Genomic DNA, 24584 nt, shown 5'->3' on the forward strand with positions numbered 1-24584 from the left:
ATCAGCAACAGCCTGCATAGTGTTAGAGTACAGTGCTTGTCATGTGACTACACTAGATTGAGACCTGCAGTACATCTAGGCCATTCAATGGCAGGCAGCTGTGTCTAAACCATTCAACAGTGCTCATGTCTGGTGAAGGCTGGGGTGTGTCAATGCAAAGTGTTAGCCAGTCAGCACACAGGGCTGAAGATGAAGCTGGTTATCTGTCCGAGATAGATGTCTGTGTGGATTATCCGCATCAAAAGCTCAAGAACTATCATCCACACAAGTGATTTTGTGAAGCAGTGCCTCTGCCAGAAAACAGTCCTGTGGGAAACTTGTGGGAAAATTTGCTTTCCACAGCCAATTAGTTCTGTTGTGTATGAATAGTGATGACTTTGTTAGCCGCAGAAGCAGAACAGTATAAGGTGGCTATTACAGCCAAATATTAAAATTTGGAAGTTTGATTATGCTGTGAAATCTTTAGTACCTTGTAGCAAGTAAAATGTGGAGAAACACTCAAAATCACTGGTATGGATTTCTAGCTTCTCACTCTACACCACAGGTTATAACTAAGGTCGGTATTGCAACTACTGTAAGAGCTCTGTCTTTTGATGTACAAGTGTGCATAATTCTTATCAATCACACATTAAATACTGGTGAGTGAAAAGGGTCCACGGGGCCCCATGGTGCCTACAGTTAGATCCTGTTGAGTGTGACAGGAGCTGTTGGGTTATCATGTTACTGTGGACCGGAGGCTGCTGCAGAAAGCTGACCCTACACAGGATATCTGGATGATTCCCTGACAAGGGATTAGTCATTGAGTTTATTCCTAGTGAAAATCAAGGTCTGGTAGGTTCTGGTAGATGTTATGCCCTACTGATCAGTGTTCCTTTTGACAGCCAATTTGGACTTAATCTTTTGTCTAAAATGCATTTTAGTTTCAGCCACATTTAAGTCATTTAAATTTTTTAAGTTTTATTTTTTTTATTATTATTATTATTTTTACTTTTTCTTAACAAAAGCTTTAATCAAATTCTACTGAGTCATTTCACATGATTTTCTCTGTAAATTCCCTCAGTTTGCTGGTGAACTTTATAAACAGATTGATCTACATTTTTTTATTCTAGCTTCTGGTATTATCAATCTAACTTTTGTATTTATACTGTACCTCTTATCAAAGTAAAAGTTTGCCCATACATCTGTTCCTATCCACACTTTTTTTTTTTGACAAAAATGTCATGTCAGTGTAGATTAAGCATGCTACCTTTTGTGCTGTATAAGACCAGATCACCACTGTAATGCAAACACGTGAGGCCATTCGCCGCTAACTCTGAGTGGGCCTCTTTCCAGCAGCACAGAGCGGCTGAATTTTAACACCATGTACCATGAAGCACACAGCCAGCTGCTGGTGGCCAGCCACTCGCCTAGCAGTTTCTAAAAGTTTTAAAATGTATTTTTTGGTGGAGTAACGACTGAAATTTTTACACACACAAAATTTGTATTTCACAGTTATAATTTTACAATTATAATTTTTTTTTTTATTCTTATCTTTTGTAGTTGTTGACAGGCAGGGGCAGGTCCCAAACAGGGGCAGGGCCTATTTGGATGGTGGGGCCCCTCCCACCTTGCGGGGGCTGTGGGGGTATACAGCCCAGGAGCACATGTATGTTGTACTGATCTCCTGCGTTACAGGAGTAAGGTCTGACTCCCTGTGCTTCTGCTGTTGTGCACAGCCTTGTGTACAAAGCTTACAACATGGCCCGCTCCCAAATCTGATTACTGTCATCCTGAGCCACCTAGTGGCTCAAGAGCTACTACAGTATAAAGCTGTGTATATGGAGAAGAGTATGAATAAAGGTTTAAATAACACACATCACTTATTGATGTGAACATAACCAATTAATAAGCAGATTTTCATTTAAGTGTGATTCCTGTAAGTGCTTCAATTTTTAATCCCTAGAACTTTGGTAGGTCACAAATCTCACTGTGTGTGTCTGTGTGTGTGTGTTAGATCCTGGTGGCTCCCCAGTGTGTGACCAGTGCCTTCCCCACCACAGAGGTCCAGAGTGTGACCAGTGTGCCGCTGGTTTTTTCAAAGCGTCCGGGCTTTGTGTTCCGTGTGACTGCAATGGAAACGCAGACCCTCAGGGGCCCGAACAGCTGTGCCACGCTGACACCGGCCACTGCCTGCGCTGCATCAACAACACCACGGGGCCGCAGTGCCAGCTCTGTGCTCCTGGCTTCACCGGGGACGCCCAAGCACACAACTGCACCCGTCCAGGTAAGACTGGGTCCACAACGACAGGAACTGACTGTTGTTTTTTAAATGGTGGATATCTATTTTTTTATGATGGCGTACTAGGGGGAAAAAATCTGGAGCAGCAGAAGGAGGGGGGGTAATATTCTCAGGAAAAAAAACTCTTTTCTGAGATTTCTGAGATTAAAGTCATAAATGTATGAGAAAAAACTTGGATATTGTCTGTGATTACAGTGGTAAATTTAAGAAGGAAATCACAAATTTGCAAGAAAAAAACTTTTCCCTACAACGGCCTATAACACCGTCCTACTCTCTCAAACAACACTCTTGATATACTCTTAGGTTGTACAGTGTGTGTACATGGTGTGTATGTATACACTATATTTGGCCCCATTCTGTCTGTTTGTTTGTTAGCAGGTTATCTCAAAAAAAGTTATGAATGGATTTGCACAAAACTTTATGGAAAGCTTGGTCATGGGCCAAGAAAGAGCAGATTAAGTTTTCATGCTGATTGACCAAAAGGGAGTGTTGCGGTGGGTGTGGCCTATCACAAAAAGCTGCATAACTCCAACAGAAATATTCCCTAAATCAACCAGACACACATAAATGTTTAATGTTTGAATTTATGCTGTTAAAGGTAATCACACACCAGCAGTGTCTATAGTTTACAGATTCAAAACACACTCACTAGGATGTAGTTAACTTTCCAATCCTGCTTTGTGCAAAACCCTCATGCCCTCTCGCTGGTTTGATGAAAAAAAAAAAAAACCAAAAAGAATGAAAAAAGAAAATGGCACATTAATGCTATGAGGCCTGCATGCTTATATGAAAAATAGTATAGGGGAATAGGGGTGTATAGGATTATGGGAGAAACTGTGTGGGAGGCTCTGTGCTGCTCTCCGTGGTGCTGAAAACCCAACCACTTATCAAACAAACGCAGGCGGTTCAGTGGTATGTATGATATCTCATCACAAAAAGTATCCTGTTCCCATTTAGGTGTAGTATGTCAGTTCAGTACTCTGTACATTGGGGTACTACATTACTCAGGCCTGTATTTACAGCCCCAGCAGTTCATTCAATTCATTCATAATATTATACACTATATATGCTTGGGCTGAACAACATGGGAAAACAAATCTTCTTGCAATTAATTTGACAGATATTGCAATTGTGATGTGATTATTTTTTCCATTATACCTATAGTTTTCACAATAAAATCTATTAATATAAGAGATGGTGTGATTTATGCTGGGGTATGTACCAAAAAAAAAACATGTCTTACATCTGGAAAATACAATCACAGCTTTATGTACTACTGTGATTTAGCACATTTTATCTTTACCAAAAAACTGCAGCTCTTGCAATTTGGATATTTTACTTGGCATTATAGTGATTTCAATATTGCAATTACTTGTTCAGCTCATATATAGATGTTTTTATTACCTATTATATATACGGCTACATTCTTAGCCCTGTTAAAAGGGCTTTTGGCCCTGTTAAACGCTTTTTTTTTCTCGCAGCTGTCACCCTGTGTTTGCTCTTTGGGGAGATTTTGGTCCATGGATTTGGCCAATATCTGCTGGGTTTCTGTAAAGCACCTTGAGATAACTTCTGTTATGATTTGACGTACAAATAAAATTGAATTGAATTCTTGTAGCAAGCCAGATTCAATTCCAGCCTGAGTTTCTTTCTGCCCTGTGTCTGTCTAACAAATTCTCAGACAAAAGTTACAAAAAACAAATCTGAAAAAAAAAAAAATTATAGCTGCTGCGCAGCGATGGGATGGGTCCTGGCATTTTTACGCAATTCTAAGCAACAAGCAGAAGAATATGAACTTAAATACAAACTGAACTGATTGACACACCTGGTAAGAAAGGGGCAGGACACAGGCCTGGAGGGGACAGATGATTGGCCGAAACACAACAAAGACATGCAACATGGGGGTGGGGCTAATGAGACAATGCAGGGCAGGTGTGAGGACGAACAAGCTGACAAGACTATGGAGGAACAATAGGGACAAAATGAACACAGCAGACTAAAGTACAATAAACATTAAAGCTGCTGCGCAGCAATGGTCGGGGCCAGGCAATTTTAGGCAGTTCTGAGCAACAAGTAGAGAATAGGAAGATGAAAAGAAAAGTGGCATTCTTATGTGCATTTTGCATCAGTTGAGGCTTGAACTCACAGTTTCTGGCATAAAGGACAACGCTCTATCTCACTGAGCTAATTGGCAAGTGTCACTTCATGTGAGGCTTCACAAATTGACTAAGCCAGTCACATGATAGCAGCTGCCTATGCATGGAAAGGCAGATTTCAAACCACTGTAAAAAAAAAAAAAAAAAAAAAAAAAAAAAGACAATCAAGACAAAAATCTGACAATGATGATCTGGCATGGGACTGGACCTTTGTGCAAAGTTTGGTGAGTTTTCGCACACGGGAACGTTGCACAAGCTGAGGCTTGAACTCACAATCTTCAACGCCGAGGCCTGGCCTCTATCTCACTGAGCTAAAATTTCATTTTTAGCTTCACAAACGGACTAAGCCAATCACTGACGTGCAGGACAGCAGGCCTCCATGCATGGAAAGGCAGATTTGAAACCACTGTAAAAAAAAAAAAAATTCAGTTATGAAGACAAAAATCTGAAAATACACATATTGCATCTAGACAGCATGGAGATGTTGGTAATTTGTTTGTAACAATGACTGATTAGCTACATAAGTGAAAAACTGATGTTTAAAAATGCCATTTTTACATTGACTCCCAATTGTTCACATGAGAGCAAAATTCAAAATGATGTCAAAAATTCAGTTTTTGAGATAAAATTCTGAAATTTGCCACACATCATCTACCATTACTCTAGAATTTTGTCATTTCTTTTCATGAACATTGAAGATTTATTTAGCAAGAATTTGCATGTATATGTTTACAGTACCGTTTACAGTACATTTTGATGCACTGGAGGCTCAATTTTTGATAAATCAAAAATCTGAGAAACAACATTTGTATAGGACAGTCTGAAGATGCTCTGTAGAAGGTTTGGTGTCAATTGAGCAAAGATGTGGGAGGAGATAGGTTTAAGAAGTTTTATATTTTTGAAAAAAACAGAGTGATGAACTTCATAATTTTTAATAAGTTTAAATGAACAAAAGTTTCTTCAGTATTGGGGCTACAGTTTGATGAAAGTTGCAAAGCTGTAGCATGCACGGTTGATTTGTTATGAATTTTCAAAGTTTAGAACATTAGAGGCTTGCTATAGCGCCACCATCAGGACTATTGGCTTGAGTTTGCAGCTGATGTAATCTGGCATGGGACTGGACCTTTGTGCAAAGTTTGCTGAGTTTTCATCCATGGGAAGTATGATTTCCTCGAAAGAAAGAAAGAAAGAAAGAAAGAAAGAAAGAAAGAAAGAAATCCTGGGAATACAATAGTGTCCTGGCAGCTTAGGCTGCCCGGACCCTAATAACTTAACAACTTCGACCAAAAAGCAGACCATGCAGGGCTTGTCTGCAGTAACAAGGACCAGCGTCTTTTTGCCACAAGAGGGAGCCAGTTACTTTGATTTGAAGTCAGCGAAAAGAACAGGGCTCCTAGACTGTGATGATGAGTCAGTGCGAAAGTGTTGTGTTGTCCAGAGGCAAGACACCTCAGGATAATGCCGTGCAGTAAAGCTGTGCTTCTCAGCAGGTGGAGGGTCAGGGTCCATGAGGTCCCGGTGCACACACAGGCCAACTAACAGCCAGCCACTTTGATTTTGCAACTTGAAAAGAGCAGTAATCCACAATGCTTTCCTCTGAGAATATATATGTGTATATATAGACAGATAGATAGATAGATAGATAGACAGATAGATATAGAAATATACACATACACACAAATGTCTGTAGATGAGATATACTCATGGCCCACACAAATCAACCTGTGGTCAACTTGTGGACTGAGAGCTCCTAGCTGAGAACCACTGCAATGAAGTAATTTGAATGCCCACTGATTTTTGAATGCTTTGCTTTGACAGCACCCCGGCTCATTGCCACACCAGCCGTTGAAACCACAACAGAGGCCCCCAGATCCAGCACCTCTGCCCCCTCTAGCCACCCCACCAGCTCAAGCCCCACCTCCAGCACGGCCGACGGTGGCCTGGCCTCAACAACCAGCAGCAACACAAGTGCGGCGCCCAGGGCCGGCACCACCCAGACCCTGCTGACTAGCCTGAGCAGCCCAACGGACAACACCACAGCAGCACTGACTGAAGTGTCCTGGACCCAGTTCAACATCATCATCCTGGCCGTCATCATCCTGGTGGTGCTGCTGCTGCTGGGCTTTGTCGGAGGGGTGTACACCTACAGGGAGTACCAGAACCGCAAGCTCAACGCCCCCTTCTGGACCATCGAGCTGAAAGAGGACAACATCAGCTTCAGCAGCTACCACGACAGCATCCCCAACGCCGACGTGTCCGGCCTGCTGGAGGACGAGGCCAATGAGGTGGCGCCTAACGGCCAGCTGGCCCTCACCACACAGGGCAACTGCTACAAGGCTTAGCGGTCTGTCTTGTCCACATGTGGACCGGACGCCTCAATACAGACAACACAAAGCTGCTGGATAGTACCGAAATCCCAAAGCTCCTTTCATGTAGAACTCTGCTTTCTCTACCCAGCACTCAACAGGCAACAGGACAGTGACACCAAGCAGATGTGATCAAAGACAGGGGGGAAACAGAGGCAAAGTATCCCTCTTGATGTGTTTCCCCCTTTCCAATATGATTGGTGGGGAAGATCAGTGACAAGGGTCCAAAGAGAATATGATGTTTTGTTTCAGTTGTGCCTATAGAGGGCACTGTTGCAGATTTGTAAGGTAATTGGCAGGTACTCAAGACGCAGTAGATCGATCCTCACACAGTTCACAGATTTAGCAGGAGCCTAGCATTTCAAACAATTTTTAAAACGGACTAACAGACTGTTTAAGTTATAACTCGATCGCTGGACCGGTGATCTTTAATGGAGACAATGATTGTTATTTAATTAATTTTTATTCCGTTCTTATTTATTGGTTGATTCCTCGGGAGAAATGCTGCACATGTATGACGTGTTTTTCATGGTGTTTTATCTTAACGTGCTATTGAATGGTATTTGAATCGGCTGGTATGTTTTCATGTATAGGTTTTTTTTTTATGGTTTTTGTTTTTGTGAGAGTACTAAGGGGGAAGATGAAAGCTGCTGACACAAGCAATTAATGACCTCGTCTTTTGTTTATAGCTTTCTATCCTTTATGAAAAAGTCGCCAGGTCACCTAGAGTATTAAAGAGGAGTGTTTCTTTTAAAGACATGACAAATCCAGCTCAACTCTTACCACTTGGCACAGCTGCAGGGCAGTGACGCATACGCTTACGCAGATTGCCACACTATACTTGTAATTCAGTCTAATCTGCTCTTTGCTGCCTACCTCAGCAGATGTCATTGAAAAATACTGTCAAAAAACGTAGTCCCATATCTATGTATTGGTTGGTTTTCATGACTCAGCCTGGCATGATTAATGCAGGTAGAATGAAACCAGCCTGTACATGGTGAAATTAGTCTGTCGGTCAGTATCGTCACTCGCAAGCTCATTGCACCAGGCTAAAGGTGAGTTTGTGTAAAACTGATGCGCTTCATTCCTAAGCCTGGACATTGGTTCAGTCTAGTTTCCTTTTCTTTTTTTAATGTTGCTTAGACTATTGGACATTGGTTGGCTCCATTTCTTTTTACCATGATAAATGAGTTCATTATGAAACTAACTCCTCAGGTACTGGCTCTTTCCCCAATGTGATCATTGTAAATATCTTGTACAGATGAATGTGAATAGTAGCATTATTATTGTACAGGTAGAATACTGTGTGTACACTGTCACTCAACAGAACTCCCAACCTTTCACTCCTGAGGGTCTAACATTGCAGTCAGCCCTTAACATTTCTCTCTCTCTCTCTCTCTCTCTCTCTGTCTCTCTCTCTCTCTCTCTCACTCTCACTCACTCACTTCTCTCTCTCTCTCTCTCTCTCTCTCTCTCTCTCTCTCTCTCTCTCTCTCTCTCTCAGTGAACTTTTTTTTCCATATAATCAGCTGCAGGACAAATGCACCACTGAACTGTTGCGCTCAAGACAAGAGAATAAAATGGTGTAAATAATATTACAAACTCTGAGCTCAACTGTCAAATAAAATTGGGTTGAACTGTTAAGACCTCTTACGCAATTTGTCGTTATTTTTCTTATCACCACACATTTATATCAGTGACTCCCTCTTGCTTGGACGCTGCTAGTGGCTGAAACTGAAGAATTCATGTTTGGCTATTGTCAGGCTACGGCAGTGATTTTCAAAGTGGGGTCCAGGGACTGCCAGGTGTCGTTGAGCGTCCTCCTGGGGGCCCTCAGCAAAATGTGGAATACTTTAATTTCACTGTTACCTAAATGTTTGTGAAAGGCATAGAGTTAGCATCCCTGATCTGATTTTAAATATCATTTTACACTGCAAAAACTCAAAATCTTACCAAGATTATTTGTCTTATTTCAAGTCAAAAATGTCTTATTACTAGTCAAAATATCTCATTACACTTAAAATAAGACATGATCACCTCAGAAGTAACTTGTTTTTAGACAGTTGTCTCTTGTTTCAAGTGAAAATTTGCTTGTTTCATTGGCAAAATTTGTTTCTTGTTTCTAGCTAATTTTCACTTATTTCAAGTGAATTTTCACTTTTTCCACTGGCAAATTTTGCCAATGAAACAAACAAATTTTCACTTGTTTCAAGTGAATTTTCACTTGAAACAAGTGAAAATTGTCTAAAAACAATTTACTTCTGAGGTGATCATGTCTTATTTTAAGTGTAATGAGATATTTTGACTAGATATAAGACATTTTTGACTTGAAATAAGACAAATAATCTTGGTAAGATTTTGCGTTTTTGCAGTGTACTTATTTAGTTTATTTAAAAATAGATTTATTTAAATTTCTGGTACTTTTTTTTGCATATTTTCTGGTGCTTGTACTTTTTTTTTTTTTTTACTCGTTTTATACACTTTTTTTCCATTCCTTTCTCTCCCTTCTTTTTTCTTCCTCTCTCTTTTTTTCCCCCAGACCTTTCTGGTCTTTTGCTCATACTCGTGGAGGGCTATCCTCTGTGGGGGTTATACTTCTTCAGCCACCCCCCGACCATGGGGAGGAGGCTGGCCCCGCACCTCAGTCCCCCAGCTGGAGCAGCCCTCACCCAATGGGAGGGGGCCTATTCTTGTGGGGAGAGTGGAGAGAGTGATTATTATTATTATTATTATTAGCATTATTATCATCATTACGTCCTTATTATTTGTTTATTCCATTCCCCTTTTTCTTTGCTTTATTTTTTTTCCTCTTCTTCCCTTTCTTTTTCTTCCATTTCTTTTAAAACTTTTTTTAAGCTCACCAATAAAAAAAAAAATAAAATGTTTAAGAAGAGAGAGGAAAAAATGAAATAAAATAAATAGAAATAACAAAAACAAATAAGCAGAAAATTAAAAAAGTAAGAGGGTGTGTGTATACATACATACATACCTATTTATAGATATATATTTATTTATTTATAGATAGATAGATACACACACACAGGATTATGAGCTGATGTGGAATCCATGGTTGTAAAATGATATCAGTTTCAGTGGATTTCCACTAGCACTGAGGCTCTGTGCATGGTTTGCATAATCAGAGGAATAAAGTTTTCCTGAATGGCTGAATTTTATTCCTCTAAGTTCACAGAAACATGCATCTTCTGCTCATTTTCACTTTTCATTTGACTCTGTTTAGCCCAGTTTTAATGCTCAATGTCACTCTCTGGGGGTGGAACCACATATTCTTGGAGGTGGAATTTCTCCGATAACAGAGCTTTTAGAAGGAAAGCCTTCATTTCTTTCATTGATATTTGCATCTGTTGACTGGAGCCATGGAAGGAGTTTGGCATCAACCAGCTGTACATGAAACCAGCAGTGTGTAACAGGTTAGAGAGGGAGCAGTGTCTTGGAAAATGCATACATATTCTTTGGTAGTTGCAAGACAACACAAAGCACTCAAACACCCAAAGACTTCCATAGCATTGCAGATTCATAATATTACCAGCCATGGCTCATTTTGTTTGTGGTGTTTGGCTCCTCCTGTGGGTGAACTTCCACCATAAATCAATATAGCAGGATGCTTTTTTTCTAAAGAGAGAAGGCACTGGTCCATCTCTTCAACTTATCTGCCACAACCCTGAAGAACAACACGCTTCAACACATTAATGGTTCTGAGCTAATGTGAAACCCTGTGGTGGCCTTTGATGCCCAGGACTGGGTGGCAGGAGCTGTCAGACTTGGTTCAGCCTTATGGAGTCACCTCGTCCCCTTAGTCTTTACCTGTTGCAACAAATTGGGACCCTTTGTCCTGTCAGATCAGCTACATGTGTTGTCGGTTGTTGCTATGGGGTTGTTAGGAAAAACAGGCCTGTGGCGAGGGTTCTGTGTGAACTGCCCTGCCACCCCTCCCCTGCAGCCCCTGATGGCTGTCAGTAATTTATTATTAGGGAAATGACTAAGAAGAACCTGCTCTCCCTCATACTCACCACGCCAGGTTGAGGTTAGGGTCAGGTTAAGTTCAGAATGTGTTATTATAATCTTATTCCAATTATTTCCCCTTGGGGATCAGTAAAGTATTTCTGATTCTGATTGTGATTCTGATTATTCTGGAATGGTTCGGGTTTAAATTGGTCTCGGTCTAGTTTAAGTATTATTAAGGGTCTGAATTAGGCTAGGTCTACTCTAAAAGGCTTAAGGTTAGGGTTAGGGCTGGCTAAGGTTAGGGTTCATCATAAGGTGGTTATGGCTAAGATTAGAGATAGGCGGTAAGGTCATGCAATTGCAAACTGAGGGCAAAAAATGTTGCAAGCAGGATGGTTGGTGTGGCGGCGGTTGGTGCTGTGGCCATTTTTATGTGCATTGTTGCCATGGCAGAAAATTTGGCCTATTGCGTTGCATTAACGGCCACATTCCAGTTAGTACAATCATGTTTATTTTATGGCCTCCAGCAAGCAGCAACAGCATGACATTTTGTTTGTTGTAAACAGTGTGACACACTGTGCTGCCCTATTCGTTCATTGTCTCTGCAGCAACTAACCACAATCACCACTTAATTCTGAAGTATAACCACCACAGCAAACAGTTCCATGACTCAGTTCAAGCTCTGTGACTTTAACTGGTATGAATCATGCTGAGTTATGGAAGATAATAATAACTGAATGATCAAGAGCTACTGATGTTCCTACCTGAGCTATTCTTTTTTTTTATACTTTATTTGTGGCCATCATTTGCTTTTCATCTTTTTTTTTTACATAGTTCTCTTGTCAAACAGTGATGACATATATATATATATATATATATATATATATATATATATATATTTACAGTACAGGCCAAAAGTTTGGACACACCTTCTCATTCAATGCGTTTTCTTTATTTTCATGACTATTTACATTGTAGATTCTCACTAAAGGCATCAAAACTATGAATGAACACATGTGGAGTTATGTACTTAACAAAAAAAGGTGAAATAACTGAAAACATGTTTTATATTCTAGTTTCTTCAAAATAGCCACCCTTTGCTCTGATTACTGCTTTGCACACTCTTGGCATTCTCTCCATGAGCTTCAAGAGGTAGTCACCTGAAATGGTTTTCACTTCACAGGTGTGCCTTATCAGGGTTAATTAGTGGAATTTCTTGCTTTATCATTGGGGTTGGGACCATCAGTTGTGTTGTGCAGAAGTCAGGTTACTACACAGCCGACAGCCCTATTGGACAACTGTTAAAATTCATATTATGGCAAGAACCAATCAGCTAACTAAAGAAAAACCAGTGGCCATCATTACTAGAAATGAAGGTCAGTCAGTCCGGAAAATTGCAAAAACTTTAAATGTGTCCCCAAGTGGAGTCGCAAAAACCATCAAGCGCTACAACGAAACTGGCACACATGAAGACCGACCCAGGAAAGGAAGACCAAGAGTCACCTCTGCTTCTGAGGACAAGTTCATCTGAGTCACCAGCCTCAGAAATCGCAAGTTAACAGCAGCTCAGATCAGAGAGCAGATAAATGCCACACAGCGTTCTAGCAGCAGACCCATCTCTAGAACATCTGTTAAGAGGAGACTGCGCGAATCAGGCCTTCATGGTCAAATAGCTGCTAGGAAACCACTGCTAAGGAGAGGCAACAAGCAGAAGAGATTTGTTTGGGCCAAGAAACACAAGGAATGGACATTAGACCAGTGGAAATCTGTGCTTTGGTCTGATGAGTCCAAATTTGAGATCTTTGGTTCCAACCGCCGTGTCTTTGTGAGACGCAGAAAAGGTGAACGGATGGATTCCACATGCCTGGTTCCCACTGTGAAGCATGGAGGAGGAGGTGTGATGGTGTGGGGGTGTTTTGCTGGTGACACTGTTGGGGATTTATTCAAAATTGAAGGCACACTGAACCAGCATGGCTACCACAGCATCCTGCAGCGACATGCCATCCCATCCGGTTTGCATTTAGTTGGACAATCATTTATTTTTCAACAGGACAATGAGCCCAAACACACCTCCAGGCTGTGTAAGGGCTATTTGACCAAGAAGAAGAGTGATGGAGTGCTGCGGCAGATGACCTGGCCTCCACAGTCACCGGACCTGAACCTAATCGAGATGGTTTGGGGTGAGCTGGACCGCAGAGTCCAGCTCACCCCAGAGAAGGCAAAGGGGCCAACAAGTGCTAAACACCTCTGGGAACTCCTTCAAGACTGTTGGAAAACCATTTCAGGTGACTACCTCTTGAAGCTCATGGAGAGAATGCCAAGAGTGTGCAAAGCAGTAATCAGAGCAAAGGGTGGCTATTTTGAAGAAACTAGAATATAAAACATGTTTTCAGTTATTTCACCTTTTTTTGTTAAGTACATAACTCCACATGTGTTCATTCATAGTTTTGATTCCTTCAGTAAGAATCTACAATGTAAATAGTCATGAAAATAAAGAAAACGCATTGAATGAGAAGGTGTGTCCAAACTTTTGGCCTGTACTGTATATATATATATATATTTTATATGTGAGTGAGTGAAACATCCTGTGGCTATTACAATACAGAAAGTGATTAATGAGTAGGTCTAATAGAGATAAATAATATCAAATTTAAACAGACATCCATCTTCACAATGTATTTCATTACAACTCGACAAAGATCTTCTGGTTCACTAGAACTTCGCTCAGAAAATGCATGGGAAGTATGTGACCCTACTCGAGTATACAGACAGACAACAAAAACAGAAGGCGAAAGAAAAAAGAAAAAAAGGCAAACAAACAAAACAAAACAAAACAAAACAAAAATTACTGGGGTAAGACAAGAGAAAATTTTTTTTAAATAATAATAAAAAATAAGAAATAAGAAAAGAAAAAAATGGGAGGGGGAGAAAAAAAGGAAGGGGTAAGATACAATAAAGTAACAATGAATAAACAGACAAATAAGTAAATGAGTAGAGAACCAGCAGATTCCGGTAAAACCATCTTATATATCTTGGTACAAAGTGATACAAAACAAACAGCAGACAATAACCCACAAGGGAAGGGGAAAGAAAAAAAAATTCTGTTACTTAATAAATAAAAAAAGATTAACAATTAACATGTAAAGGTGCCCTTAGTGCCCCCTAAGACCCCATAGCTGTTAGCAGTTCCATGTATTTTCACCTTTGTAGTAATAATTTGACCATTTAGACCATCTTTTTTCAAATAGTTTCAAATTTCCCCTCATTTTATATGTTAGGTATTCCATCTGATGTATTTGTTGTACCATTCCTTTCCATTTGTTTATCGCAGGACATGTTTTTTGAAGCCAATTCCTTGTTATTTGTTTCAGTGCTGTTAGCCGCAGAATCCCTAACAGATATTTATCATTCACGTTTTTACTTGTGTCCATGGACTTACCCAACAGCACAAAATCTGCATTCAAAACTATTTTATAATGTAGAATGTTGTTAATTTCCCTCTGTATGTTATTCCAAAATACTTGTAGGGTTGGGCAAAACCAGAATACATGACTAAAGTTGGCACTTGTGTAATAAAATAACGGGATTGCACTTTCCATGCGTACTCTCTCCAATAAGGGGATACTGTAGATGTATGTACATTTCGATTAATTTCTTTCCAATTATCCCCCGATATGTCTATCTTAAGTTCTTCTTTCCATTTTAGTTTTGAGGTTATTTCTAGTTGCTTATCTCTATTTTTTAACATACCATATCCTGTTGAGATCTGATGTGGATTCTAATGTTACCATAATTTTTTACCAAAAATTGTACGAGTGGGTGAAGATCTTTGCTCGTCTTATTACCAATTTTACTATTCTGTATGTAACTCCTCATTTGCAAATATCTAAAGAAATGGGAGTGAGGTAAGTCATATTGTTGCCTCAGTGATTCAAATGAGACTAGTCCATTTTCATTAAGACATTGTGCAAATATAACCAGGCCTTTCTGTGCCCATATGTCAAAGGCTGTGTCGTATTTGTTAGGGGTGAATTTTTCTTCTTCCTTGATCTCTCTCAATACCATTAAGTCCTGCCTCATTTCACAGATTTTCTTCATTGTATTCCAAACCTCCAAAGTATTTTAATTTGCGAGTTATCAGTTACTTGTATTCTTCATTCGTTTCCTATACAGAATGGCAATGTTTTCATTGAGATTCCACCTGTATTCATTTCTATTGGCCTCCATCTTGCCTCAGATTTGTCATTTAACCAAATGCGAATAATTTGTATTTGTGCTGCATAATAATAATATTTCAATAATATTTCCTACCTGAGCTATTCATCATCGTTGTGACATACTAATTCATGCGATGGCGTAATATTACCCCCCTCCTCCACTGGCTCCATAATTGTTTTTTCCCCACAATGGCCCTAATACATCATTGTAGGAATTAGTACATTATAAGATTAAATTCCTCATGAACTAACAGTGTTAACTGATACATGTTCCAATTCTTTCTTGATATTTAGATCTGCTGAGTGGAGCCATGGAAAGAGCTGGGCTTCACCCAGCTGCTCATAAAACCTGCAGTGTGTCATAGTGGTTGCATGATAGGGTGCTCCTGGTCTTATAAAATAATTTCATATTCCTTGGTTGCTGCTTGCCCTCAGATACCCAAAGACTTCCACAGCACCTCAGATTGGTTTTTACTACCAGCTGTGGATTGAAGGCTTGTTTTAGTGCCACAGAAATGTATCTGGGTGAAAGAGCAAAAAGACTCATCTAACTTACTTCTCCCTGGCTTGGGGCTGTGGTAATGTTTTGTGGTTTTCTGCTCTTGTTTTGTGTGAACTTCCACCCTCTTGCCGGGAATGTTCCTCTTTGCAACTTTGATTCATGCTCTGCAGCTGAGACTATTTAGTCTCACCGGATCTGTATGAATGACCTTTTGGTGCTGAAAGATGCTGTGAACTGGTTATCATTAAAATTGTCTGTGTGGCTGCCTTTTTGATTGTGATTTGTCTGCTCTGTCCATAAAAGGGGCAAGAGCTTCCAACAGCTCTATCTTACATTAGCTGAATGAATGGAATGTATTGTCACTATTAAGTGTGCTGAAATATTTTCACATGGAATTCCTGAGCAGTGAAGCAGTCCACGTCATAGCAATGGTGGAAACTAATAGCGATTCTGTGAAGACAAAAACATTTCACAGACTCAACATCTTGGCACTTGATGACACATCAGTGAAAACTGTATGCACTGTGCCTTGATGATGAGGAAGTGCCAGGGAGTTTCAGGTTGTTGTTTTTTTTCCGGGAGTTCCCTCCAGCCTTGGCAACAGACTGTTTTCTGTTGTCATGTTTTTGCATTGCTCTTATCTTTTTGGTTTCCTGTTTTTTTGGTTTTGAGATTTTTTTTTTATAAATGTTAGTAATTCATGTCTTCCCACACTTCCCACTTATGGTCAACTGAATGAGTTACAAAGATGTCAGCAGACCACATGAACCCATGATCATTCATGGTCTTTTGTTTGGTTTTAGTTTAATTTTTTATTGCTTACTGTTGTGTTGTAGTTGTGAAATTCTGTGACATTTTGCCCACTGAATCATAGTATTTTGCTGCTGCAACAATATTCATGAATTCATTCATGAATTCATTCATGAATTCTCTTTCTTGCCTGCTTATCCTAACCCTCCAATTATCTTTGGGGTTAGTTTCACCCCATTCAGTGTTTAATGTCACACACTTAATGTGTCACTCCTTTGATTTTCTGGACCAGCACTGAGCAGGTGTACTGCTGAGGAGCAAACAGCAAGAGGAGACCAAGTGATTGGTGAATGAATGAATGAATGAATGAATGAATGAATGAATAGCTTATTTTCGGTCATTATAAAGAACAATACGCTTTGTGTGAATTTACAGCAAAATACTATCGTACCTGTTCTCACTGATCCATTACACACAACAAATTTCCCACATCAATGACCGAAAAAGGGAACAGGCTATAGCTCCAAGGCTTATTTTTGCCTGTCCAGTGCAATCCATAAGATAACCCAGAGTACCATCATAACAGAAAGAAATATGAAAGAAAATTTACTCTAATTTATAATCCTTAATTATTTTACACTTTAAGGCTTTTTTAAAACTCAACAGAGAACTGCACAATATCAGCTCATCACTGAGGCCATTCCAGAATTTAACTCCCAAACCTAAAACAGATCTGTATTTTACATTAGTTCTCACTTTACATGTTTCAAAAATATATAACCCTCTTAAATTACAATGTCCTTCTCTTAATTGAAACAGTTGTTGAAGACCAACAGGAAGGCTTTTATTCCTAACTTGAAAAAGTATTTCCAATGTTCTCCGGATTAAACAATATCTAAAAAAGTGCACGATGCTATGACTAATGGATTAGTAGACTCACAGTAATAGGCTTCATTTATTATTCTAATGGCTTTTTTTCTGGAGTTTAATTATAGGGTCTACATTTGTTTTATATACATTTCCCCAAACCTCAACACAGTAAGACATGCACTACTCACAAAAAGTTAGGGATATTCGGCTTTCGGGTGAAATTTCAGGATGAACCTAAAATGCATTATAACCTTTACAGGTGAAGTTAATGTGACCTTCTGTAAACTTTTGAATACACATGTCCAACTGTTGAGTGTTTCAGTACCTTTTGCACAAGTTGCTGTTCTCTAACAAGGAACTTAACGGCAAAATTCACAACAGGTGTTTGATCCATGAATCGACATATACATTTCCTGGTTCAATTAGAATTGGTATTTAAACAGTCCTCTTCATCATGCTGTTCACATTTTGACATCATGAGACCAAGACAACACCTAACAATTGATCAGCAGCACCTCGCCATTGCGAGGCTTCAAACAGGATGTTCTCAGATGGAAGTGGCCACTGAGCTTAGAGTGTCACAGAGTGTCATCAGCAGGTTGCAACAGAGATACAGAGAGACTGGAAGAGTCACAGAAAGGCATAGAAGTGGACGTCCTTTGGCCACATCCCACACTGATGACTGCTTCATTGTGAACAGTGCCCTGCGGAACCGGATGATGAATGCCACTCAACTCCAGGCACGTTTAAGGGAGGTGAGAGGCACTCAAGTGTCACGTCAGACCATTCGAAACCGTTTACATCAGCATGGTCTGCGTGCTAGACGACCTTCAAGGGTACCTGACCACACCACCAGGCACAGGTGTCATCGTCTTGCATGGGCCAGGGAGCATTTACGCTGGACGAGGGACCAGTGGGCCTCAGTGCTGTTCTCTGATGAAAGCCGATTCATGTTGAGCAGAAATGATGGCCGCCAACGATGTTGGAGACATCAAGGAGAGCCCTATGCATCAGCCACTGTTGTCACCAGATGAGCCTTTGGTGGTGGTGGTGTTACTGTGTGGGCAGGTGTGTCTGGTCAGTACAGAACTGCCCTACACTTTGTGAATGGTACAGTGACAAGCCCATACTACCTGAATAACATCATTAATAATAATAATAATAATAATAATAAAACTTTATTTGTATAGCACCTTTCATACAAGAATTGCAGCTCAAAGTGCTTCACAATAAAAATTATTAATCCAGTCATTGTACCCCTGCATGAACAACACAGGCCTAATTTCATCTTCATGGACAACAATGCTCCAGCTCATTGAGGTCGCATCATTAGGGAACGGCTGCTGGAGACTGGGGTACCTCAGATGGAGTGGCCTACACTTTCTCCAGACCTGAATCCCATAGAAAACCTATGGGATCAGCTGAGTCGCCGTGTAGAGGCTCGGAGCTCTGTACCCCAGAACCTCAATGTCCTGAGGGCCGCCCTTCAAGAAGAGTGGGATGCCATGCCTCAGCAGACAATAAGTCGACTTGTGAACAGCATGAGACGTCGTTGTCAAGCTGTAATTGATGCTCAAGGGCACATGACAAGTTATTGAGACATTGACATTTTTTGTTGTGGTATACCCACCACTGTTGTTGGCTTTTGTTTCAAGAAATTGTTTGAGACGAGGAAATCACCAGTGCATGCTTCTACTTAAATGCCCTACTTTCATGATATAATATCACTGTAGCGTGAACTTTTTACATTTTCCATAAATTTCACCTGAAAGCCAAATATCCCTAACTTTTTGTGAGTAGTGTATATGGCATTACAAGTGAACAATACAATATATGCAGCCATTTTTTTTGTTCAGCATATCCTTTGTTTTGTACAGAACAGCAACAGATTTAGATAATTTCTGTTTGATATATTATATATGTGGCTTCCAACTGAGTGTAGAATCTATAATCACTCCCAAATATTTTGTTTCATATACTCTCTCAATTTCAACACCATTTATATTCAGTTTTAATTCACTATTAATCCTGCCACCGCCAAACACCATTAATTTTGTTTTATTTTCATTTAATGGCAACTTTTGGTAACCACTTTTTTTTTTTTTTTTTTTAGCATTGTCAATTCCCTTTCTACTGTTTTAAATAATTCTTCCATATCCTCCCATGAACTAAATAAATTAGTGTCGTCTGCAAATGTAACAAATTTCAACATATTAGATACTGTACAAATATCATTCAAATAAAGTATAAATGGTCCCAATACCAAACCTTGTGGAACACCACAGGTTCTAAGATGAGATTCAGTATTCTTAATTTTTACATATTGAAACCTATTATTTAAATAACTGCCTAACCAACGTTGTGCGACACCTCTAATACCATAACGTTCCAATTTCTGCAATAATATTGAATGATCAATTGTGTCAAACACTATGTATAAATAAATAAATACACCTACACCATATTGTTTCTTATCTACTGTTGTTGCTATATTTCCACAAAATCCATCACTGCTAATGACATCGATCAATTGGTCCTTAACCCATACTGATGGTCACTCAATAACTCATGTTTCTCAATAAAGTTATCAAGTCTATTTATAAATAGTTTTTAAAGTATTTTAGAAAACTGAGGTAACAAGGACACAGGTCTGTAGTTTGATATGGTGTGTTTGTCACCATTTTTATTTATGGGAACCACCTTAGCAATTTTCATTTTATCAGGACAAATACCTGTTAGAAAGGATCTGTTACATATATACGTGAATAACTTGGGGACACTATCAATTACATCTTTTATAAGTGACATATCAATAGTATTACCGTCAGTGGATTTTTTTATGCTTAAACTTGTTGACCACTTCTAACACATCACTCTCACAAACTCCACCAAAGAACATTGAGTTGCAATTATCAAATGCAAAAGCATTGTGATTTGAACGGATACTGCAATACTCTGTATTAAAACGAGCCCAGCAGCAACTTAGAGCTTAGGGCTCTATTTTCGCAGACCGGGCAAGGCAGGGTGAATTTTGCAATTTTGGCACGCCGTGCGCCGTGGCGCAAGTACTCCGCCGTTCCTCCTACCGGCGCAAGGGAGGAGAGAAGGCGTGGAGTGGGTTTGACACAGCCGATTCACTTTAAACCAATCAAATGAGCCCCTGTCCTCACCTTTAAAATGCGGTGCGCGAAAGCGTAATGAACGTTTACACAATTGACAAGGAGGTCTACTGCCGCAGGCGGAGTGGACCCGGCGTAGTGCAACTTTGGCAGACAGGCACGCAGTGCGCACACGTCACCAAAACCTCACGGGCAGGTTTCCAGAATGTCAGGCACATTAACAATGCAATAAATACCGACAAAAACACTATACCACATAAATTTATCTCCATATCGATGGTCCCATCACAACTGATGTCATATCAAAGGGGATTGGCACCGTTTGTGCTGATTGTGAGGTTTGGTGCCTGTCAGCCAAAATTGCACTACGCTGAAAGTAGACGTGGTTTCAGATGGCGAGCTTTGAGCGCACCTCGGCGAAGCCTTTTGGCACGAAAATGTCACTGCATCAAGATGAATCTGTTGACACCTTCGCCTGCTGCGCCGCCACTCCCATCTCAGCGCACCTCGGTCTGCCAAATTCCGAAACTGTGCACCCCTCTGGTTGCGCTGGTCGAAAATAGTTCTGCGTGGGGTTCGCCTCACTGCGCCACCCTGCGCTGCGCCGGGAAAATAGAGCCCTTAATGTTTATACATGATTAACATTTTTAGGGTTAGGTTTTTTTTTTTTTCTTTTGCTTCATATTTTATGACTTTTTCTAATTTAATGGGGACATAAAATTAAAATGATGATATGTTTTCAATGCCCAGGACACATTTGGTGTGCATCAGTGTTTCTTGGTGTATTGTACTTGAATTATTTTATATATTTTATTGAAAGGGCTATTTAGGACATCAACAAAACACATGAAGTACCTGACACATAAACTTGGGTAACAGCTTTTATTATAATTATTTTTTGAAGGTTTGAATTACTGCTGTCAAATTGACCTCAAATGATTAATACATGTTTGTAAATGTTTCCTTCTAGCTAACAAAGTAGCACATTCATGACTGCATGCCCAAAAGTGACCACATCAAAAACATCCAGTGTTATCTCTATTTCCACATAACTCATGAACTCATGAGGTACACCACAAGACTGCACCAGACATGTGGCCATCTGCTCTCTGTGCTGCAGTACAGTTGTTGTGCAGACAGATTTCTCTGATAAAAATGATGCACGACATTTGCAAACAAATCAGCTGGCTGTGCATCCTGTCGCTAATTTCACACATAAATTCTGTTCAGAATCAGAATCAGAAATACTTTATTGACCCCCGAGGGGAAATTGGGTTCATGACAATAATGAGCCATATAATAATTACTGCTAACTCAGTCCATTTGTGATCAGTTTTGTGGGAGAGTGTTGGGGGATGTTGTCACCAGATGACATGTTAGGCCTACACAAGTTACAGATGACAAAGATGATAACTGGCTGCACTATATTTAAACATGGATCATGTCTCCTAACTCCTTAATTGAGTTGGACTCCAATTCAAACTGGATCGAGCTTTGCCAAAACCTTTGATGTCAGCAGGTCATGTTGAAATCATTACAAGTTTGAGCAGTGAGCACCAATTAGTTCCCTGTTGAATGATCAAATTATTTTGGTAAGACTTTAGTGGGCATCAGTGGGAATCAGTTGGGAGCCCTTTGAAATCATATGAACAAACTGAATATGAATTATGATTCAGTGTTAGAATATTGTGCAATTTTGGACAAAGTTAAGGTCTTTTCTTTTTAAAAATATTATTTATTTATTATATTTTACAAAAGTTGAGGGCTTTCATAATTTTACTAATGTATAAAAGATCAATAAAATAAAATTATAATTGATTAATTAAATTAATATAACAAAGAAAAATAAGAAAACTACAACTAGTTGTCTTTTAATTTAATGTAAAAATGTATTTTTATTTTTTACATTTAATTTAATTTAAGGATGGCATAATGATTCAGGCTCAGCATGGCAATAGAAAAAACAAAAAAAACAAAAATTATGATTTGTAACAGCTGTTTTTTTCCACAGCCCTTGTAAATAGTTTAACTAATGTATGAATCATGATGACTTATTCTGCTAATAATGAAATGATCAAGAACACATGATGTGCCTTCCTGAGCTAACAATGAATAATCTTTATTATAATGTGCTAATTCCTTATGAGCTAACATCAATTGATGTATTAATTTCCATTTGATGGCATGAACCTGAGTTGCTAGCCCTCTGCAACTGGGTGCATCCAGCTACAGGAGCAATGAATACAGCACACTCCGCTGCATCCTCTGCCTTTTTAATCTGTGTGTTGTCTTACTCCTTGAGCATTATGAAGTAGGGGTGCGTATTTTTTTCCAAGGATTTCCAAGAAAAACATCTTTGGGGAGGGGGCTCATAATAAACTTGAACTGGAAATTGACCTCACTCAGTGCTCTGAGGTCAGTTGACTGAGTCATGAGTCAGTGTGACACACAGGCAGGAAAAGACATTTGGCACAGAAATGGAAACAATGGGAACTGTAGCAGAGCCTGGGTGGTGGATGTGTGTTATTCATGTGGAGAATACCCAACATTTCTCCTTAGCTCTTATTGAAAAACTAAGGGAAGATTCACCAAAAGCTGAAGAAAATCATTTATTTTATGTTGTACAGGTGTTGAAACAACTTTTTTGTTTTCCATGTATGTTTTCCAAAAGCTTCTGGGATGACTTACATTAATGGTTATTTCCAAAAAATCTGGTTTATCTGCATTCACTAAAGAAAAAACATAATTAGTGGGCAAGCTGGAAGCTTGCACACTCATGTTCTTCCTACTATTTCTTTCTTTATTATTCCGTACGTTTTTTGGCACGTAACTACTTCCACAGCTTTCGTTTTAGGCCCACACAATGAATTGGAAAAATGAGTGGCCCGATTGGGAGGTATTACTTTTATAAAGAATCCATCCAAAATGAATGGCCAAAACTTCGGAAGGCTCCAGGGTGCAGAGCTTTTGACCCGCACCAAATACAAAAAACGTGCATCTTGTGAAGAAGAAGCAACGTGTGAATTTTCAAGCCGCTCCGACTTTCCGTTTCTCCGCAATTCCAGTCCATCCATCCATCCATCCATCTTCTGCCGCTTATCCGGGACCGGGTCGCGGGGGCAGCAGTCTAAGCAGGGACGCCCAGGCTTCCCTCTCCCCAGACACTTCCGCCAGCTCCTCGGGGGGAACCCCAAGGCATTCCCAGGCCAGCCGAGAGACATAGTCCCTCCAGCGTGTCCTGGGTCTTCCCCGGGGCCTCCTCCCAGTGGGGCATGCCCGGAACACCTCCCCAGGGAGGCGTCCAGGGGGCATCCGAAACAGATGCCCGAGCCACCTCAACTGGTTCCTCTCGATGCGGAGGAGCAGCGGCTCTACTCCGAGCTCCTCCCGAGTGACCGAGCTCCTCACCCTATCTCTAAGGGAGCGCCCGGCCACCCTGCGAAGGAAACTCATTTCAGCCGCTTGTATCCGCGATCTTGTCCTTTCGGTCATTACCCAAAGCTCCCAGCCGTTGCGTCCGGGGATCGGGTCGCCGAGGCCCTCGCCTTCGGCTGTTACCCAATCCACAAGGCACCAGCCCCTTACGGCTACCCTTGTGGGTGGTGAGCCTGCAGAGGGTTGGACCCACGTCACCAGTTCGGGCTGGGCCCGGCCGGGCCCCGTGGGCAAAGGCCCGGCCACCAGGCGCTCGCTCACGAGCCCCAACCCCAGGCCTGGCTCCAGGGTGGAGCCCCGGCTCCGCCGTACCGGGCGACGTCACGGTCCTTGATGGTCTTCTCTTCATAAGGGGTTTTTGAACTGCGCTTAGTCTGGCTCATCACCTAGGACCTGTTTGCCATGGGAGACCCTAACAGGGACAAAATGCCCCCGGCAACATAGCTCCCAGGATCATGTGGGCACACAAACCCCTCCACCACGTTAAGGTGGCAGTTCAAGAAGGGGAGGTGGCAGTTCAAGGAGGGGAGGTGGCAGTTCAAGGAGGGGCGCAATTCCAGTTTTAAGCGGAAATCTGGACGCAATACACATTAATGGCGCAATGTTGGGAGAGCCTGCCAGGGAGAAAGTCCCCTCTCACTGACACAGAGATACACACACGGCTCTGTATCTCTTCTATTCTGTCTCAAGGGCCACTAGCACTGCAGCCAATGCATCCCAGCACTGACCCCAAACACTAATGTAAGTCCATAGCAAGGACCCAAAACACCCTAGCAACCCCATAGCAACCACCCTAATCACCATAGCAACCACCTAGCAACGCCTTAGCAACCCCCCCAAACACCATAGCAACTGCCTAGCAACACCCTAGCAACTATCAAAAACACCATAGAAACACCCTAGCAACCACCCAGAACACCATAGCAAC

At 40.7% G+C, this 24584-nt stretch overlaps 1 protein-coding gene across 1 annotated transcript in view; it reads left to right on the plus strand.

Moving 5' to 3' along the window:
- Nucleotides 1-8444, plus strand: part of LOC115365057 (multiple epidermal growth factor-like domains protein 9) — a 38472-nt gene extending 30028 nt beyond the window's left edge. The window contains exons 5-6 of the mRNA XM_030059787.1: nt 1994-2263; nt 6253-8444. Of these exons, the coding sequence (XP_029915647.1) occupies nt 1994-2263; nt 6253-6776 (794 nt within the window). The 3' untranslated portion in view covers nt 6777-8444. The remainder of the gene's footprint in view (nt 1-1993; nt 2264-6252) is intronic.
- Nucleotides 8445-24584: the final 16140 nt, after the last annotated feature.

This window comes from Myripristis murdjan, chromosome 9 (genome assembly GCF_902150065.1).
Source record: "Myripristis murdjan chromosome 9, fMyrMur1.1, whole genome shotgun sequence".
Taxonomy (NCBI): Eukaryota; Metazoa; Chordata; class Actinopteri; order Holocentriformes; family Holocentridae; genus Myripristis; species Myripristis murdjan.